We start from the raw sequence: 14,203 nt of genomic DNA, 5'->3' as shown, positions 1-14,203 counted from the left end.
TCTGGACAGTATATTCCTGCTACTTAGTGCCAGCCAGATGGTCTTTCTGCCCTCCCATACAGATGTCTCTAATGCTTATAAGAGTGCTCTCTGGCCATATCTGGAGCTAATACAGTATTATTTCCAGTCACACACTTAGTGTGTCCTTTGCTTGACTCTGTGTTGCTTGTCTCATTTCCAAGGTATTTATTTTTCTTCTTTATTTTACTTTTCCTTTATGTCAGTTGTAGTGTCCAGTATCTCTGAACTATTTTTCGCTGTAAAATTGATCATTAACCGGTATCTGAAACGGGTGCAAGCTTCCAAAATCTGGAGCCTTCTGAATATTCAGTGTTTTCTGGACTTTCTTTTCTTTTGAAAACAGAATTGCCAGTCACATGTGCTTCTTTAAAAAAAAAAAAAAAAAAAAACCAAAAACCAAAAAAACTTTGGTAGAACTTTTTACAAAATATTTTTTTTTTACCATACACCATTTTGTGCTAAGGAGAGGAATACACTTTTTATAAATCATACTTTCAAAATGTGTTCACTGGGTAGATACTGGAGCAGGGAGCTCTGGAACTGGAGTGGTGGTTTTGTCGGAGGGAAGTGCTGGTGAACTGCAGTATCTGTCCTGCTACTAGGAACGATTCATAGTATCTGATTGACCTAATACTGTTATCTGTTGAAGTGCTTCAGAAACAAGAAGGGGAGCAGGCAGCTGAGAAAAAGTGAGATTAGCAGTCTCTCCACCCTGTATACTGCACACTTAACTACCAATTAGTCTGAGCGTTCTCAAGAGAGCTGTGCACTGGACTCAAACGAGTTCCTGTCTGGTGCTAAATGGATATGTGCTTAATACCCTCTTCACATTTGGGACCTGCACAGTGTCCAGGTTAAATGTCAAATAGTGCAGATAAATATTTAGATTATGCTGCTACTTTCTAAAATAGTTCAGTGCTAACCATAACAGTCAGCCTGAGCTGAGAACGTGTTTGGTTCAAGTGCTGCTCACCCTCCAGCTGCTGGTATAATGCATTATGATTCCCTGGAATGGGCATCCTGCTTCTCTGCACGACTCGGTAAAGCATGGGGTTTTTCTGTGCAACAGGGGAAACTGCAGAATACAGTGAGACCAGGGAGTGTCAGGTGTTATGTTCTTGGTGTTAAGCCTCTTGTAATAACAAGCATCTATCACAACCTAGGCAGAGCATAGGTATCCTCTGCTAAATTCAGAAATATCTTATACATTCATCTCTACAACTTATATAATCAAATAATTTCCTAAAGAATGCATATAACAAAACTTTCCTTGTGAGGAGTTTACCCACTATCTTGATAACAAAAAAAAAATCGTATTTGTTCATCTCATCCATCTATATCTACACAGATAGGTGTATATATATGCATGCATACACACATGAATACGTAAGTTTTAGTTTTTTGTATCAAACTTCTTTAAGCAAAATCGGTTTACTTCCATTAATAACTCTTTTGTAAAGTATGGTTCAGTAGAACTAATCATAGCTCTCCTCTTTGGAAGTCTCTTATGGAACACAGTACTCAAAGTACTAAAATAACATAGCTGACACATGTTTAATGGAAATTAATCAGCTAAAATAGAAGATACAGTTCCTTCAAGTTCCTGTGTTTCTGCAGACCCATGTAATGGACTCCTTTGCTCAACTTACATGTTAATACAATTTATCCAGATATAAAGTAGGGGGGTTCTTGACATGCTGGAGTAACATCTCTCTGCTTAGGTAGTGAAGCACCAATTGCTTTACCTCTTGGAATGAATGTGCCAGGCTCAGGGCTGAACCTGCAGGAATTTTGCCTGTTGTGAGAGTGATACCCCTAAGGTGAGAAACCTGCAGAGCGGAAAAGTTAGGAGTGTTTTCAACTCTCTTTCTGAATTGGTTGCATTATCAAGTAACTACACAAACTAATTTTGAACTCAGATTTATATCTGTTCAGGATTTAGGTAACTTTTTGCAAAATAGTTTTGGTGGTACAGCCCTTTCCTATTTAAAGGTAATTATATGCTTACTGGCACTTTTTACTCATATAGCTTATTCTACATGTATAAAATAAGTTGTACAGGTATAGCCTGTATAACATTCTGGTCTATGACATAAACAGGATGTTCTTTTTTCTACTATGTTATTGTTGTTGAAATGGTGCAAATTTGTGTACAGCTAAGTTCCTAAATGCATGTTCATTTGAAATGATGGTATTTGTTCCAAAGTGTGTGGTTGGTTGGTTTTTTGTTTGCTTTTTTTTGTACAATACAGTAAGGCATGATCTTGGCTGGGCTTTCCCAGAGCTCTGTAACAGAGAAAGCAAATAACTTTGAGGGCCATCCAAATAACTGCTGGTGTGTCTTAGGAAGGTTTTCTTACAGGATATTTGTATCAGCTCATGCAGCCACTTTGGGATTCTGCCTTCATCCCTGACATGCCAGGGAGAACCTTTGTTCTAAGGGGCCACCATGGTGTGGGAGAACCAACCCTTTGTGCAAGAACAAAGGAGTATTGTATTGGCATGAACTATGGAAGGGAGGGGAGTGGGCTGAAGGGTTTCTTTCAGAGGTACTGCGTATATATCTATTGATAGCAACATTTTCCCTATAAATCTCCCCTATGATATGAGTTCTATGTGGGAGCTGAGCAGGAGATAAGATCTCTTTTTATTTTGTGTAAATTCTTAGTGATGAATATTTGATATGATTTTCTTAATTAAAACATGGTACCACTTGTATTTTTATAGCCTAAAGCAAAAAGCCTGGCAGTAGGCTGGACCATGATGGTAGAATTGTTCCTACACTTTAAAAGTAACTAACAGCTTGTGCCTTACTAATTAACGCTAGAAGAGTGGCCCTAGTTATGGCAAGCTATAATGAAAGCTCATGGCTGGCAAGGGCAAAAGTCCAAGAAATGTAGAAGACAAAGTCTGGCAGAGGTAGTGGGTATTACTGCTTGGCGTTCCAAATATTAGTAAAATATGCCTTTAGTGTAAACAATACATGGGCCATACCCAAAACACATACTGTAATGGAGACTGTGATAGTTTTAAGATAGAGCAAAACAGAAACAGGCTTTTTTGGCTCACACCTGCAGTGGATCATTCAGACCATCTCTTCTCCTCACACAGACAACAGTGGAGAGGCAAATCTGACATCTGCAGCAGCAGCCTCCTCACAAACTTGCAACAGAACCATTGTAGATATCAGATTAGTATTTGCCTATCAGTCTCTGATCAACAGTACAAGTAAACATAAACATCACTTGACACTTTTTCACCAAGTTTTTGGCTTCAGCCGCAATGCTAGCTGCTTCTCCTGCAGTTGAAAACCTTGCCACCTTGCAGAGTGGAGCACCCCTGGCCATGAGTGCCCATCTGATCCAACAGCTCGCTGGCAGGAGAGGGGGAAGCTGGGTCCCCTCTACCTTGCCTCCAGGTTGCAGGATACTGCTGCACCTTCACAGTACCAATGCTGTTGAACTTCCTCTGAGCTCATTCAGCCCTCCAGAAACAGCCTGCCTTTTTTCCTGGATTTGTGAGGTGAATCAGTTGAGGGGTGACTGACAGAAGTGGTGGGGGAGAGAAGGTCTGCTCAGCCGTTGCAGGGGACTGCAATAGAGGTGGGACTGGGGTTGTTTCTGCGTGGACCAGAAATGGCAGATAATTCTGGGCTCTTCACGATCAGCTGCTTCACCTTCACTGCTGCAGGAGATAGCATTCATCGCACTGATGCATGGGGAAGGGGGAAAGTTCTCCAGGTTCTTCTGTTCCCTTATAGCTGAGCACAGCGTTTAGGTCCCAGGAAATAATTGTAGCTGAATTGGTCATTAAGGGTAATATGAGTCCTGTTGGCTATGATTTAAGATTACTTGTGTTCCTTTTTGTTTTGAAATCAGTTGAGCAAAATGGATCTGTGTTCCTCAGCAGAGCTGCAGTCCAGGCATTTACAGCGTGCTGGTATTTCACTTGGGGGGGATTTGTTACTAAGCCCCCCTGGCAGTAGTTTTATGAGGAGGCTTGAACAGCAGTGTCCTTACATCCTGCTAGTGGTTTGCTTAGATAAAGACAGTTGGAGTTGTTTGTGCCAAGTGTGGGCGAGAAACCAGCTGGGTTGACCAGAGTGAAGGTGGGAGGGTGGTAAAATGGGAGACCAAAGTGGGCTGGTAACAGGAAGGGGTATCTGGATTGCTGAAACGAGAGTCTTGAACTTGATAAAATAGCAAAGGGAGAAGGAGGATCCGGTGAAAAGATTTGGTGTCAGAACAGGAGATCAAGGAGTCCGTGGTTTTTTTGGTTTTTGTTTGGTTTTTTTCCAGCAACAAATACCAAAGAAATATGAAATGCTCATTTGTTTGGCTGTAACCATAACTGCATAGTAAGTCCTGCTGGGTGGGATGGATTTTTGCAAGGTCCAACTTGCAAAACAAAAGGCTGAAATTGTTTGAATGAAAGTTCGGTGAAATGACTCAAACAAATACAGCCTTGTCTTGAGTTATAACCATCAGCTTATTAATGAGTTAACTTCTACTGTTTAGGTCTCTGAAAATAATTGTTCCGATTGTTCCCATTGTCCCGGATTGCAGCAGTGGAACAGCCAGTGGCTGTGATGGAAACACTCCGGAGGCTGAAGGGGGGTTGTTTCTCACCTCATTGTCAGCGATTGGCTTCAGCCACTCACGTTCCCCTCACTTGGCTGGTCTTTGTTTTGCACTGGCTTGCTGTGCATTTCCATTTTAACTGGTTTATAAATATTATCAGCTGGATCCAAGAAAAATTGGCGGTCAGGGCCTTGGCCTAGCGGAGCTCTGGGGCCTATTTCCAAAAAGACTGTTCTGCACTCCCAGCACTTATTGGTGACAGCATCTGTGGCAAATTACCCGTGAATACTTTGATGGGCTTGTGTCTGGTGCTGCTGGCATTAAAGGCAGAACTTACCCTGTGACAGTGCTGGGAGCCTCAGCTCTGGCAGGCGAGCGAGCAGGGAAGGCAGGGGCCAGCACGGACCTGTGCAGGGAAGGGTTGCTGCCTGGCTGCTGTTGTCTCAGGGGAAGTTCTCTGCAGTCTGCCCCTGAAAAGAGTGCAGTGGTTCAGAGGTGAATCCCAATTTTCCTCCTGTGCAGCAACATGGGCTTCTGCCTGCTGATAAGGATGCTTGGTTCAGGCAGCCATCCAGGGAAGTGTTCAGGCTCCCAGGTGCTCTGGTTGTGCTCTGGGGTGTCCTCGGCTGGTGGCATTTGCCATGAAGGGTATTGCTCCCACTCGTTCTGTTTGGTCCCGTTGGTGGTTAGCTGTGTAATGGGGGCGTAACGGAGGCAGGCGAATCAGAAAAGACGGTAAAGCAGATTGATGATTTATCCTGTGCTTCAGCACTGGGTAGCATTGGTGCTCTGAGTTGAGATCATCTCTTCCCTATGCAAAGCTGGGATCCCTTAGGGCCGGAGGACATGCATTTTGCGTGGCTGACCTAAGTGCTCCTCCTCAAAGGTGCTGCTCAAACTGCCTGTCCTCAGGAGAGTTCGTCTCGAGCTCCCACAGGTGAATGCCTGCCAAGGGCAGGGGTGTGCTGGTGCAGGGGGAGTGCTCAGGGGGCTCTGTGTCCACATAACGCTGCTCTGTGGTCTCAAGATCAGGAGGAAATTACCTTTGATTCACTTTTTTTTTTTTTTTTTTTTTAAATAACCTTCCCTTGGGGATGATTTATAGTTTTGTGGTGTTATCTGATGTGTCCGTAGCTTGTTAAATATGGGACAGCATCGTTAAATAGATTAAATTGATCATCTCTCCATGGTCCCCGCAATAGCCTGCAGGGGCTGTGGGGGTTGACTATAACAGCAGGCACCCGTCGCGGGTGCAGCGACTGCCGGGTAGGGTGGGCTCGCTTCAGCAGCCTTCAGCTTGGTAGTTGTAAGCATCGGTGACAGCCCGTCTCTAGCTCGGTCCAAGCGATCCACCTGCACCCTTTGCCTGCACATCCTTGGAGATGGGCATGTCTGGACAGTGAAGGACTACTCTTGTTGTAATGCTTTGTAGGAAGCCAATGAACTGTTTTGCATAAAGGGCACAAATATATACTTTTGTAGTGCTTACAGTAGTTATGCATTTCTTGTAGATTAACTCATAATTATCCATATTCTGTTTCACTTTGTAGGGTCACTGCCTTTGATGGTGGGCAGAAGGTCATCTTACAATGAGTTACTGGAGTCTGGATAAGAAAAGCTGTCTGCAGTACTGCAGGCACTTCTTAGTGGACAACGGTGTATTTCATGGTAAGTTACAAGTTATCTTACATTTTTGGCTTCTCCCGTTTCCTACCGCCAGCTGTCAGTTAAATTTCCGAGCAGCGTATGTGTCTTTTGTTGGTAAAGCTCCCCTCGGGGTCAATTAGCAATGGGTGCTGCACCAGCCTCGCTTCCGCCGTCCCTTTACCGTGCTACCGTGAGCCCCAAAGTGGGTGCAAAGGGAGGGGGGGTCCCCGGGACTGCCGCCCCCCCCCCACCGCCGCCTTAGTGCGGGGGGGGGGGGGGGGGGGGGGGGCACGGACGCGGGCTGGCCGCCGCCGCGCGGGCGCGCCAGGGGGCGCTCCGGGACCGCCGCCCCCCCGCCTCGCTGCCGGGGCTGGCCGCCGGGCTCCCTCGTCCTCCTCCCTCGTCCTCCTCCCTCGTCCTCCTCCCTCGTCCTCCTCCCTCGTCCTCCTCCCTCGTCCTCCTCCCTCGTCCTCCTCCCTCGTCCTCCTCCCTCGTCCTCCTCCCTCGTCCTCCTCCCTCGTCCTCCTCCCTCGTCCTCCTCCCTCGTCCTCCTCCCTCGTCCTCCTCCCTCGTCCTCCTCCCTCGTCCTCCTCCCTCGTCCTCCTCCCTCGTCCTCCTCCCTCGTCCTCCTCCCTCGTCCTCCTCCCTCGTCCTCCTCCCTCGTCCTCCTCCCTCGTCCTCCTCCCTCGTCCTCACACCGGCCGCGGCTCCTGACGGTCGGGGGGGTGGGGGGTTCTGCGCAGAGAGAGCCCTTCGCCTCCTCCCCACCGTTTGGTTTAGGACTGCGCTTCCTCCCTTCCCCTCTGGGTGAGGCCACCGACAGGCAGGTGCTCCGGGCTGGGAAACTTAGCTCCAGCTCTAACTAAAACGTTAAAGCCTGGAGAAAAGCGGCAGTTGGAGCATGGGGAGTGGGTAGAGTTGCCTTGGGTGTAGACGGTGATTGTGTTCTGGAGCGAAATGGATTAATGGTGTTCACGTGGTCTGGCGCTGCCTTACGCTTAAACGTTTCCTCCTGAGGCATTTCTAGAACTGCTTCGGCGAAATCTGCAGGTATGCATCCTTTGTGCTCCTAGTGAGGAGGAATTGAAAGTGTCAGGAAGGGCTTGGCTTCCAAGTATTGATCAGACGTTTGCGCAAACTAGTTGCCTAACAGTCATCTCTAGTTCCCTATCAACCCCTCGCATCTTAGTCTCTTGCCATTACAGATTACATGCTGTGATCATTCAGTTGTTGAAGTATCCTTCCAATAGCAAAGTCGGGAAATACTCTGAAGACATTTTGAAATAAAAGACTTCCTCTTCAGGACCTCTTTTTGTATGCTTTAAAACTTGATATATCAACCTAACTAGAGAGCACATGCGTTCCCCATGCAGGTTTCTTTCCCTTTGCTGGGTAGCTTTACCCTTGGGCACACACTAAGGAACAGTGCTGAGCCCAGCCCGCGCTCCTGCAGTGGGTAAGGGACCACCAGGACTCACAAGCTATCCCTGCCTGGAACAGACTTCTGCAGGTCTAGTCTAATAAGACAGCTGGACCCCTACCTGTCCTACTGGGGGAGTGACTTGCTAATTCTGTTTCCGAGAAACCTAAGTTTTGTATTCCTTATTCCCTTTGAGGTCAGTGATTAAAAACTGTCACTTTAGGGCAGATTTATGGTACTATTAATAACAGTAGCGTGGAATACCTATAAATTAAACATAGAAATACTCATTTTTTTCAAAAGCAAAGGTAATCTTTTTTCCCTAGAGAACCTACATCTCCATTTTCATTGTGTGTTTGTCAGGAAGCTCAGGAAGTTTGTAGCTCACAGAATTATGATAAAACCCACTGTAAACCAAAGTGTATCTGCATTTTTGTCACTGTGGTTATGTCGCCATTGATGAAGCTAATGGTTTAGTAGGAGAATTAAGCATTTGTCAATTTGTGCATCGTCTTAACAAAAGCCTATTCAGAGATAACACCATTTTCCTCTGTACTGCTTTTTTTCTTGCCCATAGGCACTGCTAGTTCTATTTGGGACACCAGAAGAATGTTAATAACTTTTCTGTAAGTCAATCTGACAGCAGCATTGTCGTATTAATTCATCTGTGTGCTACGTTTGGGGCATGTGTTACAGGGAAGATGGTTCACAAATCTGTCATTGGTGAACCTGTCATCTCCAGGCACAACTGTTCTCCTTCTCAAATGAAACTGAGATTCGTTCCTGGGATTTATCAGGCCACTCGTGTGGTCTCACTGATTTTAGTGGGATCATGTTCTTTCTGAGTTCTCTCTGACATTGTGGAAGGAGAGAGTTGTCTCCCAGGTGTCTTCACTCAGGTCCCACTTCTCTGAGTCTGAGCACTATTGCAGTGTTTTGGTAAATGCCTGTTAATCACACTTCTCTCCAGGCAACAGTCTGCACTCTATCATGAGTGTGCAACTGGAGCAGCTACAGTTTTGGATGTGTATTTGCAGTTTTGCTATTTGAGACCAAGTGAAAGAAAAGTCTGGTCCATACTGTGTGACTTGAGGTGGTATTTTATTGTAGAGCAGGATGATGTCTTTATCTGCTAACGGCATGAAGGCTGGATAATGATCCATTAGCACAAAGTCCAGTAATCCATGAACAGCTATTGAGCGATGGGTCTGCAAAGTGATAATTGTCTAAAGCAGAAGACATAATTAGCAGGAATTCTAGACCAGAAAGATTCTATGGCTTAATTTATTTGTCTTTCATTCATGACCAGACAGGATTAATTATTTTTCCCGACAGAATCCTTCAGGGCTTCCCATTTGTCTCTTCAACCTAAGCAAGACACTGCAGTGACAGTTACTTTCACTCTGAATATATGGAGGGAGCTGAAGTCCCCGCTGGACAGTGACAGAGGTGGCAGTTCCCAACAACATGATGTAAGGAGACGTGTGCATGTCCTCAGGAATTAGCATGTTGCTCCTGATGCTTGAGAGAAGTTGGTTTCCTATGGGACTATGCTGATAAAAGGCTCACTGATAAATAAAAGGGTTGATGAAGCTTTTTAGAGATTTGCTTTTTGTCAGTGAGCCTTCTGATCCTGTAGGTCCTGACAAAGGGCAGTGGGACGGGTGGGCATGAGCGGGCTGGGTGCTTGCCCCTGTTCCTGATGGCAGTCTTGCAGTTAACATTGACCCAACCTCCTTAGCAAGTTGGACTGAGCAGTGGACTTTGGGCTTTGCATGACTAAGCGAATGCCAAGCAACTAAATTGGGACCTACCTGTGTCTGAGACCATGTTTTCTCCAGTAGACATAAGGAAATTGTAATTGTTTAAAACTTTTTTACACCACTGGGAAATTAGGAAAGAAAATCTAATATGAACTCTACGTGGGAAGGGTACTGTCTGTTAGCAGGGAAGGTACTGCGATCCAACCCCTTGTGATTTGCTGACATTTCAGTGTTTTTGTTGTATGTGTCCAGGTCTAGTGTCTATTCATTCTAATTTACAGTGTTTTCATGATTTTTTTGTAGTTATTACTATTATAGTTTCATATTCTGACATTGAAAGCATGGCTCATCAGGGAGCAAGCACACAGAGCCATTGATTAGCTTATATTTCTACATTTATGAATGCTAATATTCTGTAATCATTAAACAGAAAGAAGCTGTGACATGTTTAGCAAATGGCTGATTTTGTTTCAGCAGTTCTGAAAGTAGCTATTTGTACTTACTAGAGTCAGTTACTTAATGCCAATTATCTTTTCTTCTTAAGTTCTCTCAGAAATACAAACCTTTTGTTTACATTGCATTTCCATAATTGTAATTAATTGTGTCTCTTAGTTTCTAATTTTATCTTGTGGCCTCTCCACCTCTTTCCAGATCTGTGTCAATAGGGACTTGACCACTATTGGTAGGATGTCACGTTAATTTCGTCTTGCTCATATTATCTAAACCGCACTCTTTCGTTCAGAGCAATGGAGTAATTCAGTTGTATCAGGCTTGTCTGGAACGTTACATTACAGTGGCACGGTTATTATCTGTAACTGAACCTGTAATCTGGAAGAACTGTTACACCTCGGGTGCAAGCCAGCCAGATAAAAATATCCCACTGCATCAGTTGGTGTTCTTAAAAAGCATAGGAACATCTTTCTCCATAGAGACTTCAGGACCGGAATTGTCTACAGAGGCACACAGTATGAACTTTGCTGCTCAACTGTGTTCATCTCTGGTGTTTCTTTCATACCCTTCTGGGACCTGTGTTGCTTTAAGAACCTAAATAGATGGTATTCCATTTGTTCACCTCCAGCTGAGGTGTTTAAATGCAAGAAACTCTTGTGGACAGCGTAAATAAGAATGCTGAAGCTCTGTGTTTATTTGGAGTAGTTTAAACATCTTGTTTTGTGGTAAAAAAACCAACCAAACAACAAAAAAACCTCACCAACAAACAGAAAAAAAACTCCCCCCAAAAACCCAACACCCAGCCCAAAACCCCAAACCAACCAACAATAAAAAAACCCTCCAAACCACCAAAACAACCCCCCAAAAAACCAACCAAAGGAAAAAAACCAAAACCCCCAACTTAGAGCAGAAACGCCCAAATGAGACTGCAGCCCTGCAGGTATAACCTGTTGGAGTGCACGGTGGTTCTGTGTGAATGTCAAAACCTCACTTGGAAGACAAGCAGTGAATGCTTCTGCTCCAATGTGGGAGACCATCAGCTGCAAGCGAGGAGGTGGTGTAGGACAAAGCACGTAAGACAGGGCAACAGGAGGACAATACCTTGCTTGTGTGATGCATTCGTTGAAGGCAGGTGCAATTTTGAGTGTCCTGGATTAAGATGAAGGTGTTAGTGCTGTGAGGCCCAGTCTAATGCAGTTCTGGTCAGCTGTACTTGAGCAAGGGGAGCTTGGGAACAGGCAGAGAAAAGGACTACAGAAGTGGAGATGAGATGAGTCTGGTTTGTTAGCTTGGAAAATCAAAGATTGAGAGGGGATGTGACTGCTGACTATGAATGCATTGCGAAGGGAGAGCTCAGGGAAGAAAAAGGCTTATTTGAACTGATGGGGAAAGTTGGCACAAGAGCAAATTGAAAATTGTCCACGAGTATATAAATAGACACAGGAGAAACTAATGTACTTTGAGGTGGAGATTGGTAAGTTTTGGAAAAATTGTTGAAGCATCCTATTTATACTCTTGCTCTGAAGTTGTAAATGTAATTAGTAGCAAGTAATATATTGACTAATGTGAATATAATGCTGGAGAACTATTTAAGTGGTCCCAATTCAATTCTTGTGTCCAGTGAAGAGCAAATAAGAGCAGTAGTGTTTCCATTCCATTCTGGAAAATGTTACTGTACACAGATCAGGCTGGTCTCTACCACACTATAATGATGGTTTGAGACACTTGCGTGTTGTTAGGCAAGAAAAAGTATTGATACATAACTGTGTGCCTTTCCACAGGGCTTTAATGGGTTGTCTTTGAGTAATGACTGAACATTCATATGTGTAATGCTGAAGTACTCTATGCATCAAAATTGCCTAAGGATTTCTCATAATTTTATTGGGCAAAGCTGCTAATAGTTGCATTTGCAGGATATTAAAATTCTTATTTGTTTATGTCTGAAATTTTTGGTTACAGAAGTGTGGAGGTTGCTGCTGTGCCTTGTACTCTAGGGAGTCTTATCTGCCTAGAAGCAAAAATGTCAGTTTTCTTCAGTAACAGGCGAGATACAGCACTGTATGTGCACACAGAGAATAACAAACTGAAGACAGATCTGGGTTTAAGCTATTTTAGTAGTTTCTGTAGAATAGAGCTGATAGGCAATTATAATGTTCGGAATAGCCTTGAGGACTTGATGAACCCACTTTCTTTGCCTTCCTGTTGCAAACAGTGCCAAAATACAAAGTACATCATGCCTCTAGGCTTGGAAAAAGATTTTTTTTTTTTTTTTTTTTTTTTAATTTTCTCAGGGTTTTCAAGCTGTAAATGTGGATCATATTTTGTTTGTTTGCTGGCAATAACAATGTTGGAGTGGCTGTGTTGTCAGACCAAACATCCATCTACTTTGCTAGCAGATGTTTGGGGCTAAAAGTATAAAGGGTATAAAAAACTCCAGTGTGTACGTAATAACCCTTCCTGTGGCACATGCTCCCAGTGCCTGCTGGTCAGCAACATAAGTACTTCCTTAGCTAGAAGCTGCATCTAGATAATTGCATTTATTTAGTTTACATCTGATAAGGTTTTTTTTCCTAAAGTTTTTTGGCGTTCACTCAGGCTTGTGACCATCTGTGGGAATTAACTCCAAAATTTATGTTGGCTGGTGTAAGCCTTCTGCTTGAAGGGAAACGGTAATTCTATGCAACCTTGCCACATTCAGACTGTAACTGATGGTGCAGGTTTGGTTGCTCGATTACTTCACCTTTGAAAGACCATTGACTGGATGTGCTGAACCAAGGGGCAAGCCTATAAGGTAGATAGGTATTTAAGTCATGTTAGGAGTTTTGGTAGCTTTGAATGTCTGCCTCCTAACGTCTTACTGAGGAAAGGGGTTGAAAACATTGTGGTGATAACATTTTCTTCTGCCCCTGGGAAAGGGAAAGTGGCAAGCATGGGAACTTCATTCTAGACTTCAATATTGAGGTGCTGAGCCACTGCAGCGCAGCTTTGGTACAATGCTGCCCTGGATATTGGTACTTCCACTTACTTCAAATGGCACTTTGAGATAGACCACTCAAACATTTGTCTCGTGCTGGCACTAAGCAAACAATATTTTTCTGTAATTATTTTGCCATCTGACAATGTGCAGTGAGCTGGCTGTCCCAGCCACCAGCGAACATGCAGGGGAAATTGCTGACTGCTGATCTGGATTCCTGCGTCTGCTCGTAGTCTCTTTTTTCAGGAATATCCAGCTCATCCTTCAAAAGGTTCTTCCAAATCACCTGCTTCTATACATTCCAAGTTGAGGTAGGGAGAGAGACTTAGTCCAAGGCAATTGCTTATTTTGAGAGATCATCGCAAAGATCTCCCAAATGTAAGGGATGCAATTGTGCACCGCCTTTATTAAATGAACGCCTACTGCTGTTACACAACCAGTTTTGGACAGCTTCACAAGAGATTGCTTACGGCAGGTGTTATTGCAGTGTTTTTCCATTCATTTCTGTCTGACAAGCTGAGCTTTTGTGCAAGTTCTTGTAGGATTTTTTTGCTTCAGTGATCTTGAACTTTTGTGCCCAATGAATGGGAACATAAAATGCATTATGTTTTACTTTTTATACAGTAAAATGGTCTATTTTGGTTATTAGAGCACAAGAGTTTTGGGAGAACAATATTAAATCTTTGCCGAATTGCACGTGTACATTAGGCTTGATGTTTGCTGGTGGGCAATGCTTTATAATTAGCTCTGCTGAAGCCTCATGCAAGCCCTGTGCTTGAGGCTACAGTGCTAAAGATGCCAGATGTAGACTGCAGAATTCAAGCTTATATCTTAATAGTCAGCTTCCATTTAAGTTTTATAATGATGCTTGGGAAAGCAGGACAAGTTAATAGTGCAGTAATTTATATTTTGGTTTATATTCTGATTTATGTAGCAAAATATCCATAATTCATTCCTTGAGACAACCAGATGTAACTGAAAATGTACATGCAAGAAGGGCATTAAAGAATTTATTTATTAAAGTTCACATAGATTGAAAAGGTGCCTAAAAATGCCTGAAGAATCTGTGTCTTGGTGCTTTGTTGAATGTGTAACTACCTTTAAGAACACTGTCTATCACTAGATGCAACCTTTGGGGAAAGGAGGAGTTTCATATGTGGGATTGGTCTCGAGCTGGTGTATCAGGCAGTTGAGTTCTAATGCAAAGTGTTCTTCCCCTTCCATCTTTGTATATTTGTCAGCTTTTCGAAGAACTGTGTCTTCATTAATGACAAATGAGTAGAGTTGATAAAAGCTTTAATCTGATAAAAATGACAAGTTTTTCATGCAGCTAATACAGTTTTATTCA

General features: G+C 43.7%; 1 protein-coding gene across 3 annotated transcripts in view; it reads left to right on the top strand.

The window, feature by feature from the left end:
• PLCH1 (phospholipase C eta 1) overlaps positions 1-14,203 on the top strand; it is an 87,134-nt gene that overhangs the window by 8,336 nt on the left and 64,595 nt on the right. For all 3 annotated transcript variants that reach the window (XM_030028077.2, XM_030028086.2, XM_030028076.2), the window contains exon 2: positions 6,152-6,269. In XM_030028077.2, the coding sequence (XP_029883937.1) occupies positions 6,191-6,269 (79 nt within the window). In that variant the 5' untranslated portion in view covers positions 6,152-6,190. The remainder of the gene's footprint in view (positions 1-6,151; positions 6,270-14,203) is intronic.

The sequence above is a fragment of the Aquila chrysaetos genome, chromosome 10 (genome assembly GCF_900496995.4).
Source record: "Aquila chrysaetos chrysaetos chromosome 10, bAquChr1.4, whole genome shotgun sequence".
NCBI lineage: Eukaryota > Metazoa > Chordata > Aves > Accipitriformes > Accipitridae > Aquila > Aquila chrysaetos.
This window is presented reverse-complemented; position numbering and strand designations above follow the sequence as displayed.